Source organism: Lithobates pipiens, unplaced genomic scaffold (assembly GCF_037356315.1).
Source record: "Lithobates pipiens isolate NorthernLeopardFrog02 unplaced genomic scaffold, aLitPip1_a1.2 Scaffold_1, whole genome shotgun sequence".
Taxonomy (NCBI): Eukaryota; Metazoa; Chordata; class Amphibia; order Anura; family Ranidae; genus Lithobates; species Lithobates pipiens.
In genome coordinates this window covers 148,430,669-148,456,850 of record NW_027507685.1, presented here as the reverse complement: position 1 = coordinate 148,456,850, position 26,182 = coordinate 148,430,669, and the positions used below count along the sequence as shown (strand labels likewise).

The 26,182-nt window shown below is 43.7% G+C and overlaps 1 protein-coding gene across 1 annotated transcript in view; it reads right to left on the bottom strand.

Moving 5' to 3' along the window:
* PTGES (prostaglandin E synthase) overlaps nt 1–26,182 on the bottom strand; it is a 125,439-nt gene that overhangs the window by 61,923 nt on the left and 37,334 nt on the right. Inside the window, exon 2 of the mRNA XM_077478419.1 lies at nt 11,594–11,676. Coding sequence (XP_077334545.1) covers nt 11,594–11,676 — 83 coding nt within the window. The remainder of the gene's footprint in view (nt 1–11,593; nt 11,677–26,182) is intronic.

Sequence of the window (26,182 nt, the reverse complement as noted above, 5' to 3'; positions counted from 1 at the left end):
GAAACGGTGTGGGGTCCCCCAAAAGATCCATACCAAACCCTTATCCAAACATGCAGCCTGACAAGTCAGGAAAGGGGGAGGGGGGATGAGCGAGTGCCCCCCCGAACCATACAAAACCACATGCCCTCAGGGGATGGGTGCTTTGGGGTGGGAGGCACCCCAATGCACCTTGTCCCCATATTGATGGGGACAAGGGCCTCATCCCCACAACCCTGGCCGGTGATTGTGGGGGTGGGTGGGCGGGCAGGGGTCTTGATGGATTTAAATCCATCTATTTCTGTGCCATCTTGGGGGCCCCACTGTTTAAAGGGGGCTTTAAGATTCCATTATCAATCACACCACTACCGTCGGACCCCAAAAAGGAAAAAAAAAAAACGCCATCCATGAAGGCTGGCCACCTACAGCAGGCTCCGCCATTTAAAAGTTCTTATATAGGTAAGGGGCGGGGCCACCTGGGACAATCATCACCTGGCGACACCGCCCCCCTTGTGACGTCACTGGCCCAGCATGCACTGGTCCATGACCTCACAAGGGGGTGGTGCCACCAGGTGACATCGCCAGGTGGCCTCGCCCTTTCCTATATAAGAACTTTCACATGGCGGAGCCTGCAGTAGGTTGCCAGCCGTCATTGACAGTGGGAGCATTTTTTTTTTTGTGGGCGCAGAGGGCGGCATGATTGACGATGGATTTACTTCAGAGGACACTGTTTTTTATTTTTAAATAAAGGAATTCTCAAAAACGGTTTCTGTGTTTTTTTTTTTTATAGGGGGCCTCTGATGTATACAGGTGACTCTGATGTGATGGGGGCCTCTGATATATAGGGGGCTTCTGATAAATAGGGGACTCTGATGTGATTAGGGGCCTCTGATGTGAAGGGGGCCTCTGATGTGATAGGGGGACCTCTCGTGGGGGGCGATCTAATGTAAAGGAAGGCACTGATGTGATGGGGGACCTCTGGTGGGAGTACTCTAAGGGGGTACTTCTGATGTGAAGTTAATTCTTCAAGGTGGTTGTGTGTCTTGTCCCAGACTCCGGTTTCTCATTGATAAGTAACCTTTACCTTTTTTTATATTTTAGACTGGGGTGCCTCAAAATTTGACATACTTTTAAAGAGTTCAGCAACTAAAGAAAGGTTGAGAAACCATGATCTAAATCACCAGCTAACTTTTGAAATCCTTTTTTAAGAGCATTTTACCAAAAGCATGTTAAGATCAAACATAACTCTGCTGCACACACATCTGCATACCACCTAGGATGCTGACATAGTGCTACCACCTGAATATCATGGGAACACTTCCTCTTAAGGGATTGCATGCCAGAATAGTAACAGGAAGACAATCTTTAATTGATACAAACCATAAGCCTAACCTATACAACCACTTAAAGTTATTGTAAACGATCACCATGTAAAACAACCTTTTCCGTTTAAAATAGAAATTAAAGTCAAAACATTTGTGTATAAATATATATATAAAATAAATATATACATACTTTTTTTATCCCCTTTTTTTATAAGTGATCACATTCCCTCTTTTCTCAGTTGCATAAGAGCTGGGGGAGGAGAAACAGCAGCACAGTGAATGGCTGTGCAGCTGGGGCGTGTCAGGACAAGTCTGATCATTGGAGGAGAACATACTGACATTCTCAGCATAGCTAGAGAACAGAGGGAAAAGCAAGGTGCGCCAAAAACTAAGTGCAGCTGAAGATGCAACAAATGGTAGTTAATTAAAATCAGCCAAATGGCTTATATAAAGATCAATAGGCATATAACAGTATAGTACTGGGGTCACTCAGTGGGTCCCCAGTGGATTGTGGTGGTCTGTAGATGTTAACACGAGTTAAAGTCACGGTGACTTTAAAAAGGTTCCTGCACTACTTTGGGCTAACCTTCATGCAACTTAAGTGCCATAGACTGCAATGTAGACCCTCAAAAGTTGCATGAAAGTCACACCTGAATGTTATACATGACAGTTGTGTGGTGCCTTTTTCATGGCACTCACCAAGTCCCACCAAGGCATATAAGAAGAGTATAGTCCCACACCTATTGGATGCAGCTAAGGGGCTAATTCCGGTCTTTTGGAAAAAGTCACAGAGGCCTACTATAGAAAATTAAGTGAAACAAGTTAATGGAATCATGGAAGCTGAGAAATTTGTGTATACTTATAGCAATAGATTGGAAGAGTTCTGTGTTAAATGGGAACCATGGATCTAGTATATAAACAAATAGAAAAAATAATAAGAGCTAAATAGTCTCCTATCCTATGAAAGGGGGGAAACTTTCCGCTTATTATGTTCTTTAGAAATCCTTATTCCATTGTATCTGAAATTTATGGACCACCCCACTCTCTCTTGCGGTTTTCTTTTTTTTTCCCCCTTTTTTCTTCAGGATGTATTAACAGTTTTATGTCTTGGGGATTTGTAATTGCTTAGGGGATTCTTTGTATATTGATTAAGGATAAATAAAGATTATATAATGTGACAGCTGTGCAACAGTTGTCCATTATCATAGGTCAAAGCCAAAGTCTCATCCAAGTCGCACCCATCCAAAGTGGCGTCAAAGTTCCATCAAACAGAACAAAAGATTATAACGCACACATACAAAAAGTTTGGAGTCATACACGTGTGAATAGAGCCTTAATGCTTGGTGCGCTACGTGTGTCAATGACGCTGCATTATGTAAATCTTTAAGTTTTTAGTATTTTTTTTTTTTTAGAATGGTGTGACTCAAGATTGTCCATACTTTTAAAGGGTGTCTTGACTGAAAAAAGGTTGAGAAACACTGGTTTATGAGATGTCTTTTTAAAATTTATTTGCGTGTAGAACTGGTAACGGAGGAGGGAGGAGGGGGTTTAAGGTGGTATGGGATATTCCAAAACAATAGGTATTGTTAGAAAAGGACAATTCTCATTCAGTAACAGCAGTACAGGTAATGCCTAGTACACACAATGAAAATTGGACAAAAAATACCACTTTTGCAGCAATTGCCCGATAATCTTATCATTAGTACACTGCTTTCGAGAGCCGATCATGACAGTTCATGTGAAAATATCTGAAGGGACAAACACAAAATTTGTTCATGTACCATAACAGAATGAACGATTTTCATATAATTATAGTATGGGATTTGTACAAAAAGATTTTGGATGACAGAGGCCGTACATGCTCAGAAAGGAAAGACACCTGTAGCGCCGGGCTCCCGATGAGCATGCACTTTTTGTTTTGTAAATTTAAATGTTTCTAAAACCACAGTTGGGTTTTGGGGTTAATTGTTCTAAATTATGGTGTCAGTATCAGTTTGGCTGGATTGCACTGTGTTCTGCTTGACCATAGGTGTCGGTGTCACCTCTGGCAAATATAAGACCGCTTTTTGGTTGGATGCATTGGGTGCCAATCTCTCGGAACCAACCAGTGTGTCCTCTTGCTGGGCATTCTGGGAGGGGGATGCGGGGTTTCTGGTCCAGAGGATTCGGTCCAGAGGATTGTTCCGTCTTCTTGGTCCTGGTCCTCCTGACCAGCCCTCAGGGGCCTTCATGGCCTGGGGTGCAGATCCATCCGTTTCCGAGTCTCGAGGCTGGTTAGCCCGAGCCACAGTAACTGGAAGGAGGATTCCAAGGTGGTCCGGTGCCATCTCGTCTTTGGAGAGGCCCAGCAACTGAGAACGCAACCAGGGGAGGACTCTTCAGAAGAGGAAAATGCAGGATGCTGGCTGCTCAGTAAGAGCCTGGAGGCTAGGTTGACAGATGCTAAATCTGCTGAGAGGAGATTTATCCGATGGCTGTAATATCCAGTTGCAAATGGCTATTCTCTGGATGCTATGGTGAGAAATTTATGCAGTTCCAAGATTACCTGAACTTCCTACCTATACCCACTATCCTTTATTGAGAGACTTTGTGTTGTCTACCATTTTGCAAATAAAAATCCCTAAAGTGGATCCAGTGTCAGTCTCTACAGTTCTTTGGGTCATCTACCTCGGGAAACTCCTAGAAGTATACGAGCTCAAGAAGGTAACGGTAAAGTCCCATACACAATATCAGATTTTCTGCTGATTTTTTCCTTCAGATTTACCAAAACCATGTAGTGCAAGGGCCTGCCTGACTGCATACAAATTGAAACTCCTAAGGTTTGACCTCATATTATATGGTTTTGGTAAATCAGAAGGAAAAAATCAGCAGACAATCTGATAGTGTGTATGGGGCTTAAGCCCAAATTTAACCAGCAACTCCTTCGGGAGTCAGTGCTACACACCATTACAATACTATACAATACATTACATCACTTCAGAAGTTGTATTTTGTCTTATAAGAATTTTCATAACCTTAGTTACCTATTGTTTTTCTATGAGACTAGCATGCAAAAAAAATGGACAATCGTTCATCAGATATTCTTATTGTGTGTACAAGGCATAACATGTAAACTGGAACAGTCTACAAGCTCACAGTTGGGGTCCATGAAGTAACAGTAAAGGTAGACTGGAACAGTCCACTGGTTCACAGCTGGGACCATGAAGTAGCTTTAGCACAAGCAAAAGGCAGACTGGAACAGTCCACAGGTCCATGGCTGGGTACCATGAAGTAGCTTTAGCACAAGTAAAGGCAGACTGGAACAGTCTACAGGTCCATGGCTGGGGACCATGAAGTAGGTTTGAGAACAGCAAGGAGGCTCTACTCAAAGAGTCCTGGAACAGGACCAGTCCATAGGTGCAGCTTTTTGTAGAGTAGTCCAGCATTCAGTCCAAAGGGCTTTAAAGAGGAAGTAAACCCTGATGAGTTTACTTCCTCTTTCATTCCCTGCAAAGGCAAAGCATAATGGACTACTATGCATCGCATAGTAGCCCATTATGTGTCACTTACTTGACACAGGAGCCAGCAAAGTCGCCGCTGTCCCCTGTAGTCCGCCGCATCCATCTTGTTGGTGGGGTCTCGCAGCTCCGCCACTGTCATTCAGCGAATCCGCAATGACGTCACTCCCTCGCATGCGCACGGTAGCCGACACGTGCGGCAGCTCCGTCGCTGAGAATGCCGCGCTCAGTGCGCCTGCGCGCCGTAGACAGCGGTGCCCGTTTTCGGGCAAATATCTCCTAAACCATATAGGTTTAGGAGATATTGCTTGGACCTACAGGTAAGCCTTAATCTAGGCTTACCTGTAGGTCAAAGTGGTTTGTAAGGGTTTACAACCACTTTAAAGAGGAAGTAAACCCTGATGGGTTTACTTCCTCTTTTTTTCCCTGCAAAGGTAAAGCATAATGGACTACTATGCATCGCATAGTAGCTCATTATGTGTCACTTACCTGACACAGGAGCCAGCGAAGTCGCCGCTGATCTCTGTAGTCCGCCGCATCCATGTTGCTGGTGGCGTCTCGCAGCTCCGACGAATCACAGCGGCGAAGCCGCGATGACGTCACTCCCGCGCATGCGCACGGGAGTCGCGTCTCGCAGCTCCGCCGCTGCCACTCGGCGAAGCCGCGATGACGTCACTCCCGCGCATGCGCACGGGAGTCGACAAATTAGGCAAATCCATTCATGGATTTGCCGCATTTAGTGCGCCTGCGCGCCGCTGTCTACGGCGCATGCGCCGTAGACAGCGGTGCCCATTTTCGGGCAAATATCTCCTAAACCATATAGGTTTAGGAGATATTGCTTGGACCTACAGGTAAGCCTTAATCTAGGCTTACCTGTAGGTCCAAGTTGTTTGGAAGGGTTTACTTCCTCTTTAAGGGCAAGCAGCCCCACTCCTCTCAGCTCACTGAGCCATTCCCTCAGGATGGAAAAAGACAATCTCCTCAAGGCTCCAGACTATTTAACAGCATCAACAGCCACCATCTGGGCATGCCTCCTCAGGGATCAGTTAGTCCCTGCTCAATATTTAGGCTCGTTATTTGAATTCTTCCTCCCTAAGCTCCAAAATCTTCTAGGGGCAGAGGGAAGAAATCAAACTCCCAGCCTTTTAAGCCCTGAACAGAGCAGACCAAACAAACATTGCTCCCCTGACTACAAAAAGAGTGAAAAACTAAATTTACCTAGCAGCCTAACTAGGAGAGTGCAACATTCCTGTTAGTGATGTCCTACTGTGGTAAGCACAGGCAAACTTGCCACCTGTCAAGTGTTCATTTTCTTTTAAATGGAACCTTCCTTGAGAGAGTAACATTTTCATGATGTGTTTAAAATGTCACAAAAATAAATTGTGTTTGTAGATCATTGATGTGGGGCCACTGGGTGCTGCACAGCTTCTTTGCAAAAAAGCCTCCTAGATGTTCTGCGCATGCACAGTAGAGGTTACATTTTTATCTATGGTAAACCTATCAATGATAGGGCCTGTGCACAGTAAACAGGTAAAACACTTGTGTTGTTTTCAGAATGAATGGAACATGTAATTTAAAAGGAACCTGTCTGGTTAGCAAAACATACTAAAATAAGGCTTTCTGCAAGAGAGGAGCACTTAAACTCACCTCTCTGGCATGCCATGTCCTCTACCACTGCTCTGTTCCAGCGCTGCAGCCTCTATCAGTGTCTTTTTCACTTTTGGGAGTATCAAATGCATATCTTCTCCGGGCAGCCTTCCTCGGATCTCTATGTTACTACAGGACACATCTGTTTTTACTGTATATAGTATACACACATAATTATTTCATAAAGGACAAAGGATTTCTAGAGCACCATGGCTTATCTTGATGTATGGTTAGCCTTACCAAACTCTTAGAATTGTATAAGGAATAAACCACTTTTCGGGTATATCTAAATGTCATATAGGGCATTGGTAGAGTCCTTCAAAAATTCAGGGTGCAATTATGAAGCTTACCTGTTTGCAGTCACGGTGGAAAACCTTTATGTATAACTAAAGACCTTTATAAGCAAGAATTATTTGTATAAAACACAAGGTTTTTTTGTATGATGCTGCTTGTACACTGTGTTCTCAGAATTGAATAAACACACATACTACACAACTTGTTTCAGGATTTCTTGTGTTTGTATATATTTACTCTCATGAATTTTCCTTTCTTTCATCACTCTTATTTTATCTGTCAATGTCCTTTCCCCTCCTTCAGTACAATGAGTCAGGGCCGGCCTGAGATTCCTCTCCCTTAGTACAGTGAGTTAGGGCCCAGTCTGAGGAGTAGGCAGAAGAGGTGGTTTGCATTGGGTGCTTCAGCAGAAGGCGGGACAAGTAGGACAGGAGCTACAATCTATGCTACTGAAGTAGTTCACAGCCCATGGAGGGGGCAGACTGGCTTTTTTTGCCATGTCTGCTAAAAAACATTCTCTCAACATACCTTGTGTATTGCCCACCCCTAGGTAGAGAAGCAGACTACCTTCCTGGTATTTAAACTAAGGCAAAACCCAAAACAACTTTTAATACACTGTCTGCCCTACAATCCCCTGTACTGATGAACAGCAGTGTTACTCTTCTTAGGAGTAAAAGCTGAAGTCCGAGACCTGGGTCACTGGCTGGAGACTCATACCCAAGGTGCCATGGCCTAGAATTGCTTGTGTAAGTAAATTTCAGCATGAGCTATTGAGCTCTGTGAAAAACAGGCATTTTACAGCAGGTGGTTAGAAGACCAGTGAAATAAAACATTGGAGCTCCAATCTGCTTACTGAATAAAAGAATAGTACATATTTGTATGCAAGTTTTCATATTTATGTAAAAAAAAATCTTTTTCATTTATGATCATAATAAAGAAAGCAAATATAAAGAAACACTCTGATGAAGTCAAACCAATTAACAATGAATTGTGATTGGTTGCTATGGTTTACTTCTCTTAAGAATGGTGCTGAGCTGTGTAGGGGGAGGCCGGCTCAGTCTCTCAGTGACTCACTGAGAGCCTGAGCCGTGTGTCAGTCCAGGCACCTGGCGGATCCAGACTTTATTGTCGCAATGATGCGGTGCCTGGACTGACATCCGTGACTTCAGCCCGCTGTCTGCTGGAAACGGGTCACAAAACAAACTGCACTCCTGTGATCCATAGGAGACATACAGCCAACGAGCTCAGGCTAGGACTCTCCTTTAACTGTAAGCCACCCAAAACACCTACCTTGACTGCCTGGCATACCGCAATAATAATGTTCTGCCTATGTACAGACTAAGTTATGAAAGTTGAAATTGTCCCAAAAATGTGGAGATTTGGAATGCTTGGATCAATACTTCTAATCATTAAAGAATATGTAAACCCAACATTTCATATTCCTGCCTTCCTGCTATACCATGTACTTGTATGAGAAAGTGTTCTGTTTTCTTTGTATTACTTCCATTATGTGAAATTAATGGTGTTCTTGCCAGTGCTTTCCTATTAAAAACTGACCATACTAAGCAGGAGAACACACCTGTTCAGTTACCTAGCTGTGCTGGCAACACAGCCTGCTCTGCTTCAATGATCAGAATAGTGCTGAACCCCCCCCCCCCCCCCCCCCGATCCTACACAGCCTTTCACTGGGAAGCTCAGTGTTCTGCTGTTTTTTTACTCTTCCCTCTTGATATTGCCCCTCTTGCTTTGTCCCCCTATTGCCCTACTTCCACTCCCTCTTTCTCGCCCCTTTCTCTCTACTATCCCATCTCCTTGTAGACCTCTTTGCCTTAGGAAGCTGCTAACCCCATCATACAGATTAAACTGAATGCTGATTGTTCACATGCCATAAAATAATCTTAAAATAATGATGCCTCTGCATTATTTTTTTATTTATTTTTTTATACATATACTGGGTATTACTCCTGACTGCTACTGGATAATGGCAATATGCTTTTGAGTTTTTTCATAGTGGCCTTATTGTACACTGTATGCAATTTGTTTCATTCATGAGCTCAATAAAACTTTTTTTTTGCTAATAAAAAATCTAGAACATGATGAGGAGAAAGGGATTTCAGTACAAAATACAGCGTTTAGTGCTATATGGAGTTTAGTGATGGGGAAGAAAATATGTATTCTGTCCCTAATGATGGATAGAATCTGAATGAGCATTACATTTATAAAAATTTGCAGAGTTAGTCATCTTGTGAAATCACATGTACATTTGTTCTGAGCAAATAGGGTCAAAATTGAATGTTATTAGGCTGTTGTGTCTGATGTGTGTCTTGATTCAAAATAGAATGAATCAGGCAAATACTGTATTATAGCCTCTAGATGGAGCTGAAGATTATGGAAAATAAATACATATTTACAATGATCATCATCGCCATCTAGTGGCCATAATGTGGTATTTTCCTGAGTCACTGCATTTGACATGGAGGGAAAATAGCCTAATAACATGAATTTTTTGGCATTATTCCCATAGAACAAATGCACATGAAGGTTTAAAGCAGGGGTGCCCAACCTTTTGAAGAGCGGTCACGGGCCACAATGAGTGGAGCAGGTGGATGGCATATCCGTGTCCGCTCTGCATTTGCAGAGCGGACACAGACGCAGCCCACGATACTTTTTGGTGGATCGTATTGGAGGTAGAACACAAGTCAGTTTATGTCTGCCACTACTTAGAGGTGAATGGAGAGTCCAATTGGTCGGACTGACCAAGTGAAAACGGTCCAAGGCTGCCTTCACACTGATGCGCTGCGGTTTACCCACACCACGTGTGCAACTCAGTTTACCTTTGGCTTTCCTGTAGTTTGCAATAGACTTCTATTATATTCTGCAGGTTTGGTGCACTTTCAGAAAGCTCACCAAACTCGCAGGTAATAATAGAAGTCTATGGCTCAGTGCAGGTAACCTGCAGGTAAACTGCTCTGCACTTGCGGATCAGTTTGAAAGCAGCCCAGTCACCACTGCAGAACAGATATGCCCATATTCACACTGTGATTTTAGTAATAAACTGACCTTTAATAACAGTATTCTTTCCATTCTGTCCCAGAGCAGGAGGTCGCGGACCACATCAGAGATCTCCGCGGGCCACATATGGCCCCCGGGCCACTGGTTGGGCACCCCTGGTTTAAAGGATTATAGCTCTGTAATTTTTTTTTTTTTTTAAATACACCCCAATGGCTGGTACATCTGCTCTCTCCTTTTTATATATATTTCTACTTTTCAATAGGATGAAAAGCTAAGTGTTCAGCATTTATCTTTCATAATAAAAGGAGAAACCTCATTACCCACATGCTTCCAGTGAAGTAATTGCACTTCCAGGGTTCCCTGAAGTGTATTACATGACATCCCATGATTTCATCACTCGTTCTTCTTCTTTTTTTTTTTTTTTTTACATTATTAAAATAGGACTATAGGCAAAACTTTTTTTTTCATTATGGATGGAGCAAGGGAGGGATATAACCCCCATCTTTATTTATTTTTTCGCTATCTGTGTCCCATTTTGGAGATTTCCCTTCACTTCTTGTCCCATAGCCAAACAGGAAGTGAGAGGAAATCCCAGCAAATTAAGGGAAAAAAATTTTGCCTTTACTTATACTTTAGGAACTGGAGCTGCTTCCTCCCCTCCAATTAGATTCTTCTCTGAAAGTCTGAATTGGATTAGCGGCTGAATAGGTTCTAGGGCTTAGTGCCTTTATGTTGATACATCAGGCTCTTTGCTTCACAAATAATAGTGTAGCGCCGGCTCCTGAGTTTTTGAAAGTTAAGCTTACACCTGAACTGCAGTTTAGCTTGGGCACAATTGTTCTAAATTTGGACATCAGCATCAGTCTGACTGGACTATAGGATGTTCAGCCTGGCCACAAGGGGCACTGTCTCTTCTGGCAGGCATGGAACCACAGTTTGGTTGGGTGCTTTAAGGTTACTTTCTCTCGGAGCCCGCCCAGTTGGAGTGTCACTCCTGCTATGCTTTCTGGGAGAGGGTACTTAAGATGCGGATGTCACGTGGTTCGGGGTTCCGGTCCAGAAGTATATTCTGACTCCATGGTCCTGGTCCTCCTGACCAGCCCCCAGGAAGGCTATGGCCTGGGGTGCGGATCCACCCGACTTATTGTCTCGGGATTGGCTAGCCCGAGGCAAGGAAACTAAAGAAGGATTCCGAGGTGGTCCGGTGCTGTCTCCGGTAGTTGGAGAGGCCCAGTAACTTCATAACTATCCAGGGGAGGACTGTTCAGAAGAAGGCCACGTACGGGTTGGTTTCTTAGAAAGAGCCTGGTGAGGCTGAAGTATCTAAGTGAATCCTGTCTCGTGGGTATCGCCAAGCTGGCTGAAAGATCCAGGTATCACACGAGTGTTCCACAAGTTTAGTTTCCTGAATGGTCTACAACGTCTGTGGCAGAGACTTGTTCCTGAGGCTGCTAGGCCTTGTGAGAGAGGGACTATCCAACTTGAGTGAACATTCAGTTGTGAATGGCTATTCTCTGGATTTAGTCAAAGTAAGCAAGTTCTTTATTATTGACTTTGACACTAAGAGTACCTGAACTTCCTTCCTAACCCTCTGATCCTATTTTAAGAGATTGTTCGTTGTCTACATTTTTTTTTGGAAATAAAAATTCCTTTGTCCCTCTGTCGTCAGTCTCTAAAGCTACTGGGGCATCTACCACGGGAAACCCCTACACACAAATCGAGGAGAAGAAGGTAACGGTAAGCCCAATCAAACCAGCAGCTCCTTCGGGAGTTAGTGCTACAATAGGATGAAACACTTCTAGATGAAAACTGAGTTTGGTACCCGATGCCATAGGAGCTCACCTTCTATAGCGTTCAACGTCAGGGTCTTCACGGTAGAACTCAAGCCCTCCATGTCTCATGGCATCCTCAGGGTTGGCAAAAGCCTATAGGAAGAACAATGGAATATAAACTATTAAAATAAATGATTACTACTGGCACCCGCCAATCATCCAGACCACACACAGGACAGGGCTCTGCCTATGTAAACAAGGCAGAGCTTTGTCCTGTCAGCGGGAAAATAATGGATTTACTTTCCCTGCAAAGCAGGTAATGAAATTGATTACTTCCCTTAGTAAAAGGACCTCACACAGTACACATAAACACTGGCTAGGCACACATTTAATAAACAAAAAAAACAGTCACTTACAGTGCTATGGGGTCTTCTAATGTGAAGGGCAACAGGGACATCAGTATCCCAAGACTGGGTGGATGCTGCCTTCCTCAGATTGGGTGATCCGAAAATACCAAAAAGACAAAATAGAAGACGCGCACACCTATTGCATTACCAATGACATTTAATGAATGATAAAATCCATAAAAAGTGGGTACTCACAAAAAGCAACTCTTAATGAGCCATAAAAATCACATAGTGTAGAGACATGTACTGAATCATACCCCATGATATGATTCAGCACTTTTTATGGATTTTATCATTCATTAAATGTCATTGGTAATGCATTAGGTATGCACACCTTCCATTTTGTCTTTTTTGTAGGCACGCATTTTACCCTTTGGTCACCTTAGATGTTTAACCCCTTCCCATATGTTTAGCACTGATCATCACTATTAGTGTCACTGGTTCCCAAAGAAAGTTTCAAAAGTGTTAATGTCAGAATGCCTGCAGCAATATAGCAGTCCCGCTATAAGTTGATGATCATGGCCATTACTAGTAAAAAATGAATAAAATATCTCATAGTTTGTAAACGCTATAACTTTTGCGCAAACCAATCAATATTCGCTTATTGGGAATTTTTTTTTTCCAAAAATGTGTAGCAGAATACATATTGACCTAAATTTATAAAGAGATTTGTTTTATCATTTTTTTTTATTGGATATGCTTTATAGCAGAAAGTAAAATGTATTGTTTATTTATTAAAAACATATTCGAAATTTTCTCTTTTTTTTAGCGCAAAAAATGAAAAATGCAGATGTGATCAAATACCAACAAAAGAAAGCACTATTTGTAGGACATAAATTATTTATTTGGGTACAGTGTCGCACGATCATGCAATTGTCACTTAATGTAAGGCAGTGCCGTATGCAAAAAAAATGGCCTGGTCATGAAGGGGGGTAAAACTTTTAAAGGTCAAGTGGTTAAATGGGTGGTTTTACAAGGTGAGGGTTCACATATACTTAATGTCTCTTATATGCATTAAAATGTCATTTCAAAAATCACTTTGATATTTTTAAACCTACAGCTTTAATTAAAACAATACCTGCTGCCATGAAGGTGTTTGTTTGGGCCCTTCCTGGTATAGGGTGACAACGCTTTGTTCCCCTGCATTGTCACCCCATCACACAGGCTTCTGGTGGATAAGTGTCGGTTTCAACACAAATACCGGGGTAAAAAAACTGAACCCTACAAAGGCAGACTATAACAGCCATAAAGTGGAGACATATTTAAAAAATATTTTACAAAGTTTTTTTATACAATTTGAAATCACCAACAAATATAGTGTCCTCTTCCCACAACAAAAGGGGGATTAGACAATACACATAATAAGACATAGTAAGTGTTTGTAAGATATACAAGGTTTGAGCAAATTAATCGATATTAATCTATATGGTCAACGTTTCACAAAGAAAGATGGCATCTTCAGGATCCAGATACCAAATGGATCAATGTTAACCAGTTAGATCAAATAGTCAGTGGGCCAACCATAACACCTAGGACAGGCATAGGCGCACACCCGGAGCGGACAGACGAACAGAACTAGCAGTAAAATGAAGCAGTAGTCTGAATTGTAAACATAGTATTTAGCCAAGTGACGACAGGCAAGGTAACAAGAGACCAAAGGCGAGATAATACATAGAATCCGGGGAGTCCAATGATATTGACTGTAATGGGCTTTAATATATGGCTGCATAGTATTGGGGAACAATCCACCTCAAGTCATGTGGGACTATCCATATTTCCCTTAGTGTGCCCTCTGATGAGTGTCGTGCAAAATTGACCAACTTGTGTGCCTGTTGCCAAATGCTGCTTGGTTCAGTAGGTTACACAATCATGGGGAAGATTGCTGACTTGACAGTTGTCCAGAAGACAGTCACTGACACCCTCCACAGAGAGGGTAAGTCACAAGATGTCATTGCTAAAGAAGCTGACTGTTCAGAGAGTGCTGTATCCAAGCATATTAATTGAAAAAGTGTGGTAGAAAAAGGTGCACAAGTAACAGGGATAACCGCAGCCTTGAGAGGATTGTGAAGCAAATGCCACTCAAGAATTTGGGGGGAATTCACAAGGAGTGGACTACGGATGGTGTCAGTGTGTCAAGAGCTACCACACACAGACGTATCCAGGACATAGGCTACAACTGTCTCATTCCTTGTGTTAAGTCACTCCTGAACCAGAGACAACATCAGAAGCATCTTACCTCGGCTAAGGAGAAAAAGTTGCATGAGGTCCAGTGTGAAGTTTCCACAGTCAGTGATGATTTGGGGAGCCTTGTCCTCTGTTGGTGTTTGTCCACTGTGTTCTATCAAGTCCAAAGTCATCGCAGCCCTCTACTTGGAAATTCTAGAGCGCTTTAAGGAGATTCTGATTTCATTTTCCAGCAGGACTTGGCATCTGCCCAAACTGCCAAAAGTACCAATACCTGGTTTAATGATCATGGTATCACTGTACTTGACTGAGCAGCAAACTCGCCTGACCTAAACCCTATAGCGAATCTGTGGGTTATTGTCAAGAGGAAGATGAGAGACACCAGACCCAACAATGCGAACGAGCTGAAGGCCACTATCAAAGAAACCTGGGCTTCCATAAAACCTCAGCAGTGCTGCAGGCTGATCACCGCCATGCCAGGCCGCATTGATGCAGTAATTCATGCAAAAGGAGACCCAACCAAGTATTGAGTGCATACTATACTGTACATGGATATTATTTTTAGTAAGCCAACATTTCTTTATTAAAAATCCTTTTTTTCTATTTGTTTTATGTAATATTCTAACTTTCTGAGATACGAAATTTTGGGTTTTCACTAGCTTTAAGCCATAATCATCAAAATTAAAAGAAAGACATGCTTGAAATATATCATTCTGTGTGTAATGCATCTATATAAAATATGAGTTTCACTTTTTGAATTAAATTAATGAAATAAATAATTTTTTTTATGAAATTCATTTTTTTTTTTGAGATGCACTTGTACATATGGAATAATTTGTACTTTCACCAAGTTTTCCAGTTTTTATTTGTCAAAACGTAATTGAACAAGCTGAAGTTAGACTCTGATAGGCTACCATGCACAACTGTACCAGGTTTTGTACTCTCCAGTTTTAGTAACTGTTTCCCCACTCCTGACAATGCCTATCTGTCATGAAAATCTCACGAAGAGATTGTCCTCCAGGTCTTCTGATGTACGATCGTCGCGGGTACGCACGATCGTACGAACGCCCTTACATTCGTACACAGGTGCGCGTGCACGGGCACGCGCACGGTCGCGTGCGTGCGTCCGTATTGGCGCCAAACGGCCTATTTAAACCAGCCTCTTGCCAACAGTCTTTGCTGTCTGCTCTACAGCGTTATATCTGTGAGACCTGATCCGTATCGTTTGTTCCTGTTTTGACCCGGCCTGCCTGTGACCTATCTGCTATCCGCCTGCACCCGACCTCGGCTTGTTGTGACTATTCTCCTGCCTGTTCCCTTGTACTTCGTTCCTGTCTGGTATCCGATCCGGCTTGCTCTGACCATCCGTCTGCTAAAAGGGTAACCTGCTTATACTGAACTGTGAATCTGCTATAAGTGCCTGCTCATATTGAACTACCTATCTACTGCAAGTCACCTGCTTATACTGAACTGTGTCATCTGCTACAAGTAATCTGTTAGTATTGAACTGTTCATCTGCTATAAGTGCCTGCTCTTATTGAACTACCTATCTGCTGCAAGTCACCTGCTTATACTGAACTGTGTCATCTGCTACAAGTAACCTGCTAGTATTGCACTGTCCATCTGCTCCTAGTGCCTGCTTATATTGACTGTTTATCTGCTGCAAGCACTTGTGTATATTACACTGTTCACCTGCTACAAGTGGCCTGCTTTCCTGCACTGCTTATTGCCAAGTTACCTGCTCCTTTGAACTGTGTATCTGCTATAAACTACCTGCTGATCCCTTCACTGTGATTACCTGCTCCACTGAACCTCGCCTACCCATCCTACCCATCTGTTGATCCTGCCAGGCACCTGTACCCCTCCTTACTCCTGTGTTCCCTGTTACATTGCCAGGAAACCGGTAGTGGGAGTCGTAAAGGAGGCCTCTCTCCGCAATCCGGGCTCGCTACTAGAAGGTACGTGATACTATCAGTATCAAAGCCGCATATGTCTAATATAACCACTCAAGCTATGGTGTTAGGCTCAGATAAATTAGGTAAAATATAATATGAGGATAAATATTACTCTTCCCTAAGTAGCCCTGAACAATTATAATCAATTTTCAATGAATATTCATAATATTTTTGCATAAGCTCATCAGTGACTGGCTATCTTTAAAGGCTGCTTTGCTTGTACACTACAACGAAGGAAATAGAAAGCAGACTCTATTTAGTAGTAATAACCCCGGGACATGAGTAAACTTTTATTACATGTTAAACAGTAACTGTGCTGACATGCCCTATACACTCCATTTGTCACATTTGTTTTCTATAGCTTTTTTATGTGATTTAATGGCATTCTAATGTTCGCATTATTGGCCATGTGTTATTTATTGGCATAAACAAACTAAACAGACTGAAAATGCAGTATACTATACTTAGCAAATTATTCTAGAAGGTAGTTGTAACATTAATTGGTGGTGATCACATATAAACCTTCTATCAAACTATAGCAAAAGAGGGGATTTCACCATGTCAGATAAGTGTGTTGTTGCCATATCCCTATTGTATAGCAAGAAAAGAAAATCCTCCTTTGTTGGGATTTTGTAGGCAACAACCACGCATAAGTAAATTAAAGAATATATTTATTCTATATACATAAAATCATTCGATCATTCAGACATAAAATTATCATTTAAAAAGATATATCAAAAATTATTTCAAAAGAAAAAAGTAAAGACTGATTACATAGTTTGCATGACATAAAAAGTTACTCTACGGTACAAAGTAGTCTCCAGTACCCAAAAAACAAACTATGATGTAAATCTAGGCACACAGAAATAGATTTTCATAGTTTATAGGTAAAGCTTTTGATTTCTTCCTCTCTTTGGCTCTTAAAAGCCAGCAACATTCCTATGCAAATCTTGACTTTTAGAAGAAAATGGAGAATGAGGCACTCCACTAAAGGTGCATTTAATTGAAATTGGAACTGGACAGCAATGCGAGAACACCTTCTGGGAGATACTCAGGATCCTTAGTTACCTCAGGATTCCATTAGCTTGGGTCCAAGGTAAGTATCTATTACCTTTTTCAAAATGTAATGGGGGATACATGGTGGTAGGGGGTCACCAATTAGGGCTCCATTTGGAAGGAAGATTAGATATCACTGTCTACTCTTTATTGGATACCACAGTTTCATGGTTAGGTTAAGAGGACTTAGTGTGAAGGAAGGTATCCAGTGGCGGCTGGTGCTAAAAAATTTTGGGCATGAACAAACCCCTCCAGGTCCGCAAACAGAGCCCACCAGCGGTCACGGATACCCAGGGCTTCTGTGTTTAGCCTCCTGTCCTGATTGGTCAGGACGAGATGCCGTAAACTGATGGCGAATATTGATTCGCTAATATTGGCCGCCCTTGGTCTCCAGTTCCTTGGATTTAGGGCTACCTCTTTTTGACAATCGGTTATCGTTGCTATATCACAAATTTTTCTGTATCTCCCTACTGAATGTTCACCCTGATCTGTGCCTGGGTATCCATTTGACCAGTACATGCAATACCCTCCACTGTTATCCAGTGCATCTGCATCTAGGGCCCTAATTAGTCGGCCCTTATGCTCTGGAGATTTATATGAACCTTTGGGTTATCCCATTCGGTCGCCCGGTAGACGGCTAATACCTATAAAAGTTACTTAATTTTTGTACTCATTGCACTATACCCCTGCACAAGTGAACATTTGTCAAGGTGTTATACTTATTACAATAAAAATTATTGTACCAGAAAAACAAGCCTCCCATTTATTCCTGTATCTATAAGTACTGTGAAGAAGTTATTTTTCAAATTTCACAACACAGACAAATCCTGGCAGGCTGCTAGTGTCATGGTTATGCAGTGATCTTCCTGTGTTTGCTTACCTTCCCTCATGTCTTCAGACTAAGAAGCCAGCTACTTCCACCTGGTGGTTTTTATAACCTCTCCTCTAAGCATGGCTCCACCCCAGGCCCTATCAGGGAGCCTATATAAACCTGTGCACTGCAGGGCTCAGTGCTGATCAACCATTGTGTATTCCTTTGTGTATTAGCTTCCTGTTTCCTGTCGTGTGCTCTGCTACTGATTTCTGTTACCGACCTTGGCGTGTTCTGACCATCCCTGCTTGCCTGTGACCCTGACCTAATGGCGTGTACCCGACTATTCTGTTCTGCTTGTGGCCCCGACCTTGGCTTTGTCCCTCACCATCCCTATCCTCCTGTTGCCTACTGTGGGTGTGAGCTGGGGGACCCTGGGGGTCGCGACCTGGAGCCAGTTGCAGCCAAGACCATCTTCACCACTCGAAGCTCTGGTGAACACCAGCTGGCTCTTAGACTCCGCGCCCCAGGGAATCTCACGCTCTATCCCCAGTGGGATCTGTCCCCGTCTGCAGCAGTCAGCCATAGGGTCCACAACCTCGCGGTGCACTCCGCATCCCTACGGTGTGCACCTGTCACCTCGCCTCAAGGTGACCTGACAGTTTGATCAGCCATGGACCCAGCTGACGTGCCGCTTCCTGCAGATGATTTATTGCAGTGCTTAGTTCGGCGACTTGAGACCCAAGAATCGCATCAGACGCAGGTGATGCAATTCCTTCAGGATTTGGCATCCCGTTTTGAACAGGTTCAGGCCTCATTAGGACCCCCAGTTCAACAACCTCAACCACTATCTGCGACTGCACCTATCGCACCAGTCGCATCCACGCATTCATTAGTACTGCCAGCTCCGTCCCGTTTCTCTGGGGACTCCAAGGCCTGCAGGGGCTTCCTCAGCCAATGCACAATTCATTTTGAACTTCAGCCCCAAAACTTCCTGTCCGATCGGGCAAAAGTCGCATATATCATATCCCTCCTGTCCGGCGAGGCGTTGGCTTGGGCCGCCCCTCTGTGGGAACTGAATGATCCAGTGGTTTCTAGCCTGTCTGATTTCTTGAAACTTTTTCGGAATATCTTCGAGGAACCAGGTCGTGTCTCCTCAGCGGCTAGCGCTCTTTTAAGTCTCCGTCAAGAGGCCGCTTCTGTGGGACAGTATGCTCTTCAGTTCCGTATCCTCTCAGCTGAATTGAGCTGGAATAATGAGGCCCTAGTTGCAACCTTTTTACATGGCCTCTCTGATAGAGTGAAGGATGAATTAGCAGGAAGATCCCTTCCTGCTGATCTGGACAGTGTCATCACCTTGTGTAACCAGATCGATATTCGCTTTCAGGAGAGGGCCCTGGAAAAAAGACGCCAGCACTCCCCGTTCTTTAGGCATCCTGAGTCCCCAGTCCCTTCTCCTCGATTCGAGGAGCACCCCCTGCCTACCGAGGAACCTATGCAGTTGGGCTGGACTAAGTTATCTCCCGAAGAACGCGCTAGGCGCAGAACTCTGGGCCTATGCCTCTATTGTGGGGCTAAAGGTCATTTCCGTGACACTTGTTCTCTTCGTCCGGAAAAACGCTCAGGGCTAATACATCTGGAAGGTGGAGTATTAGACCCTGAAATATCACCTTCACCGTCTCGTCTTCTCCTTTCTGTGTTGCTTCATGTCGGTGCTTCCTCTCGTTCGGTCTCAGCACATCTTGATTCCGGAGCCGCTGCCAATTTCATGGATTGGGAAACTGCATCCTCCATGAGACTTACCCTTTTGCCCCTTACAACACCATTGGTGGTCTTGGCGATTGATGGCACGGTTCTCCCAGGGGGTCCTATCCGCTTCCAGACTATTCCTGTTAAGATGTCAGTAGGGACACTCCACCAGGAGTGGATATCCTTCCTTGTCTTACCTAAGGCTTCATCTCCTATCATATTAGGTCTTCCTTGGTTTCGGCTCCATTCTCCACACGTTGACTGGTCTGCTGGACGGATCCTGGCTTGGGGTTCCTCCTGTTCCTCTTCCTGTCTACTCAAGGGTACCCCAAAGGAGAGACTTCCCGTTACCACCACCCCAGTATCTTCTGCTTTTCCTGCTGTATATGGCGATCTCTGGGACGCGTCCTGCAATAGTCGGACTGGTGCACTCTCTGGGTCATGTGATACTCTGGATGAGGAGCCCACCTATGAACCTGAGTCGATCATTCGCTCCAGTTCGCATAACCATTTACCTCTGCCTGTCCCTAATCTCCCTTGGACGCACAGCCAGGCTAACTTGTCTGCAAGTTCCAGAGTCGCTATGCCTTGTGATGCAATTGAGATGGTCGCTACATCTGACAATACTAATCAGTCGGCCTCCACACCACTTATGCCAGTCCAGCCCATGCCCTATGAGCTTCCTGCTTCTTGTTCAGGACCTTCTGTGACCCAGTCTCACCCTACTACTACTATGTCCGTTCAAACCCATTTAAGAGGCTCAATCCATCCTTTGGATAGAATACCTCATTCGGCCAAGAGGGGTTTTCAATCTTTTTCTCAGGGTTCTGTTTGTGTTTCTGCTATCCAGCTTAAATATTGCGACATGTCACCCTCTAACCAACCTGACCTCAGGGATCCACTGACCTCTGCCCAGTTTGGTGGTCCTGTGATGGATGCCCAACTCAACTTTAAGGGTGAGGGGGTCCCTGCTCAGACTCCTGATCTTCTCATGCCCTTACCCATTCCTAAAAAGCCTTTAGTCCTCAAGTCCTCTCGTCCTCTCCCTACCTCTGCTTTGGTTTCTGAGGATAATCTAAAATACGAGGTTAGTCAAGTTTTGGATTCCCGGCTCCGTAAAGGCATTCTTCAATACCTCGTACTTTGGAAAGGGTTGGGTCCTGAGGAGAGGTCTTGGATCACTGCATCTGAGGTCTTTGCTCCCTGTCTGTTAAGGAGGTTCCATCTGGAGTTTCCCTTTAAGCCTGGACCCAGGCAGGGAAGGGGGAGGCCTCGTAAGAGGGAGGGTACTGTCATGGTTATGCAGTGATCTTCCTGTGTTTGCTTACCTTCCCTCATGTCTTCAGACTAAGAAGCCAGCTACTTCCACCTGGTGGTTTTTATAACCTCTCCTCTAAGCATGGCTCCACCCCAGGCCCTATCAGGGAGCCTATATAAACCTGTGCACTGCAGGGCTCAGTGCTGATCAACCATTGTGTATTCCTTTGTGTATTAGCTTCCTGTTTCCTGTCGTGTGCTCTGCTACTGATTTCCGTTACCGACCTTGGCGTGTTCTGACCATCCCTGCTTGCCTGTGACCCTGACCTATTGGCGTGTACCCGACTATTCTGTTCTGCTTGCTATCTTTTGCAATCTGTCGTTCGTTTTGAATTTTTGTATCCTTGATTTCCTTTTTACATATTCTGTTATATTCTTTGTAACATTTAAACATTGATAGTTGTCCTTCATTTTTATATTTTTTATTATTTAAAACCATTTTAACTTTGGCCGTGATCCACATAGGTTTTATTTTTAGCCTTTTAAACGTATTTCCCATGGGATTATACTTTGCAGTGAGTCTACATACAGTCACGTTGAAGAATTCCAATTTCTGTTCTGTGTCCATTGATGCCAATACACTCCCCCAGTCTAAGTCCTGGAGAGCAGCCCTCATCCTTGGAATATTTGCTCTCTTAAAGAGGGAGTCCGGTGAATTTTTTTTTTAAGTCAGCAGCTACAAATACTGCAGCTGCTGACTTTTAATAAATGGGCACTTACCTTTCCTGGAGTCCAGCGATGTCAGCAGCCACGGCCGAGCAATCGCTCGGCTCTCGGCTGCGAGGGAGCGCCATTCTCGGTGAGGGAATCAGGAAGTGAAGCGTTGTGGCTTCACCTCTCGGTTCCCTACTGCGCATGCATGAGCCACAAAGCGCAATGGGAATGGTCCGCGCTGTCTCTGGGACCCGTGTGTGTCCCAGCAGACAGCGCACTAAGACAGGAAGAGGCATGGACTCCCATGGGAGTCTATGTCCGGAAGTGGGTGCAAATACCTGTCCTAGACAGGTATCTGCACCCCCCTTCCCCCCTGAAAGGTGCCAAATGCGACACCAGAGGTGGGGAGGGTTTCCGAAAAGCGGAGGTTCAATTTTTGTGTGAACTTCAGCCAACATTAAATGAAATCATGTTATGGACATTGCTACCCAGATGATCTTTTATATGAATATTGGCAATAAGCTCTGCATGGTTTGAGATTACCATTTCCAGGAGAGCGTCATTCCTAATTGGGGCCTCAATAAACTGGACCATAAAATTGTCTTGTAATAGGTTTGTAAATTACTCCAGTTAATTTTCAGGTAGTTCAAATCCCCCATTATTATCACTGCCCCAGCCCTTGCAGCCCTTTCCATCTGTGTAAGGAGCTACCACCTCACTAACACTGGGAGGTCTATAACAAAACTCCAATGACAACCTTTGGAGTATGCACACCCATGTACAGCTCCACCCATAATGCTTCAGACTCATCACACTCTCCATCAACTAAGTCCTCTTTTACACTCGCTTTGAGATCACATTTCACATAGAGAGAAACACCACCAACCCTCCGTTTTACCCTGTCTTTCCGAAATAAATATTAATTTCCCAGGCATGGGAAGAATGAAGCCAAGATTCAGCAATACCAATTAGATCATAGTTCTCCTCATGCACCAGAGTTTCCAATTCACCTATTTTGCTCGGCCGACTTCTGGCATTGGTAAACAAACACTTTGATTCATTGTCACATTTTGCAAATGTATGTTGCATATTTTTTATTTTAGTTCAAGTAGTACCAGTATTGTTGCCATAGGAGACAGCGTGTCTACACATGCAGATGTGGTGTCCGGCTGGGTGCCTTTCCATTCATGGCTGTCTACCTATAGAAGTCTTGCAGTCTGCTAATTAACATTGCAACTACTAAAGGGTGTCCTGGCTCTAACGCTCTCTCCAACAGTTTTGTTTAAGAGAAAATAAGTCTCTTTGCATTCAAGAAGTGTCAGGCTTCCGTGAATATACCTTACATTGCACCCACCATACCTCATAACCCACACTACACAGAAGGATGTCAGCTATCCCTAACTCTGGAGGTAACCATTAGGCCTGGAGAGGCCTGGGTCTTGGCCACATGTGCAAAACCACTGTACATTTACTTGTTTGTGGGAGTTAAATGTACAGCCAAAACTTTGTTTAATTTTACTTTTCGTAGAGTGAGAAAGGGTTAGAACTTATGTCAGGTTTTTCACTGCTGTTTTGTCTGAAGTTATACTTTAAAATCAACTCCCAGAAATGATAATTTGCCAGTCTTGCTCCATACATTAGATTTTTCAGTGAATTCTGGCTCATCTAATATCATATAGATGTATGCAATCTTGACATTTGCCATAATTCCATAACACATGTATGCACGCACACACACTCACTCCGCACCTTATCCCCCACATATATTCGCTCATCCTGGCTTCCTGTAGACCTCCCCAATATTACACAATGCACAGTACCAGTAAGGGGATGTCAGTAAAATGATGCAGCTGCAATGATGGATCAGAGATGTGTTTTTTTATGAGTATCGTGGATGAGAGAAGTTCACTCCACCCAACACATCTGTTTTCTCTCACATCATTGCCGCCACACAGAAATGATAATCAAATCCCTCTAAGATAACAGTACAGCTTAAACAAGATCTGCACAGCTTTGCTAATGCTCTGGCCTTAAAGGCCCACTATCACATTAAATATTGTAGTTCTATAAGTGGGTGTGGTTCATACCTTTAATGATGGTAAAATTAAAGCTGTGCACCAGCCAGGGATCCCCTACCCCTATAAACAATACCCCCGCCTTCCTCCAACTTTTTGCTGCAGCAATTTAAAAAATTGTAAACGCCACTTTTATGCGCCCAAATCTCTGGCCAGATATCTATCTTCTAGACAGCAGAGCATTTACGACCCTTCTTAGGATGCCCATTTCGCTGCCTTTGTGGCATGGACACTTCCTATTGGTTATCCATCAGCAGGGGCCTGGCTGAAGCAGTGAAGGGACCAGTCCATGGTGGGCACAGTCTGCAGCACTGAATGACCATTCTCCACCCCCAGAAGAATTGTAGAGAGTGGAAGAGGGGTGTACCAAGTTCATAATGTTTCCTCCACCAAGTGTCCCTTCTTTTGACTTCTCTGTCAAGATTAATGGCTCAACTATCATCCCATCCCAAATGCCAGGGTGCTAGGTGTTATCCTGGACTCTGAACTCTCCTTTCGACCCCACATCCACTCACTTTCCAAAGCTTGCTGCCTCAACCTCCACAACATCTCCAAAATACGCCCCTTTCTAACCAACAACACTGCAACGCTCCTAATTCACTGCCTGGTAATCTCTTGCTTCGACTACTGCAACTCCCTCCTCACTAGCCATTAAATAGGCTATCCCCTATTCAGTCCATCATGAACGCTGCTGCCAGACTCATTCACCTTACAAACCGTTCAGTGTCTGCTACCCATCTCTACCAATCCCTCCATTGGCTGCCACAAACACAATGAATTCAATTTGAAATACTCTAAACAACCTATAAAGCCACTACATCACTAACCTAGTCTAAAAATACCAACCAAATTGTTCTCTTCGTTCCTCCCAACCCCTTCTGCTCACTAATTCCCTTGTCACTTCATCCCATGCTCGCCGCCAGGACATTTCCCCCGAGCCTCTCCCATCCTTTAGAATTCCCTACCCCAATCTGTCCGACTATCTCCTACTCTGTCCTACTTTTAGGCGATACCTCTTAGACTTTTCTCTTCAGAGAAGCCTATCCTGCCCCCATCTAACAACTGTACTTTTATTTTCTCCATCAGCTCATTCCCCACAACTGTACTGTTTGACCTAATGGTGTAAACGCTGCACAAACTGTTGGTACTATATAAAACCTATAGCTGACTAACAATTGACAGCGATGGGTTGGGAAAAAGTACAACACTTCCTGGAGCGCTTAAATGGTAAATGTTCTTTCAGGCCACTTACCAATCCTTCCTAGCTCTTCTCAGCAAAACTACCCCCCAGATGCTTACTTACGTAATCCTACCACTGCCATCTCTAGTATTTTTATCCTTTTGCTGAAATTTTCCTGCATCTTCACAGTGAGCCCTCATAGACTTGTATGGGTCTGACTGGAAATGCTTGTTCGGTGGCCCTGCTCAAGTCTAAATCATTTTGACTCTGCTAAACACATTCCAGGTGCAATAAAACAAAAGGGGTGCAATGTCTTGCTCTTTGTTTTCTTTAGAAAGCAACTGCAACCTGTCCCCTGCCAGCATTTGAGGAAGCAGAGGTCTCTCCGCAGAGGTCTGACACACCTTCTACTGAGTGAGGCCAAAGCTCGTGCTCACTGCTGATTGGAGAGCTCAAGGTCTGACTCAGCAGGAGGTATGTTGGACCTCTGCAAAGAGACCACTGCTTCCATAGAAAAGGTGTACTTCTCTGTAGCGTGTTGGCAGGAGACAGGCCTTTCCACTCGGGTCCTATCTGCGAGAGAACCTACAGGGACGGAAGACGCCGGAAGGGCAAAGTATGTAGGGCAGGGTTAGTTTTGGAGTGAAGTCATCCCGCACGGACAGTCTGTCTGTTCGCAGCTTGTTGTTTTGTACTACTGAAAACATGCGATATGAACCTTTGTGTCGGGGGCAAGCCGCATTCGAACGTAAGTGCATTTTTTGAAGAGTTGCAGATTCGTACCTTTTGTTATTCTGAATAAATCCCTCTGTGTTTTGTCTGGGTCCATGTGAAAAGTGAATCTAAAGGGAGTGGTTTCGTAATTATTAATCAGTTGCTGCACTTGCAGGGCTCTAATGAGGAAAGTGGTAGGGCCTGCATCCCTTTAGACATAATTTTCTATTTGGATTATCTTACCAAAAATGACATTTTTGTTGCAGGGGAAGCTTGAAATCTGACTTGTATCTTGGTGCAGATTTCTGGGAAAATCATTGAGCCAATCACACAAGCAGGAAATTATATTTCAGGGGGCGCTCTGTACACATCTCCAGATAGCTAGATTGCATTTTACAGAAATTTACAGCGCTGCAGATTGAAAAGGAAATGTCAATTTTAATAACATTCAATCACAATATAACTTGTATATCAAATGTATATTTGATAGAATATATATATATATTATATCCACGAATAGGAAAAAGGGAGGGGGGGGCCAGGGGATTTTTTAACGG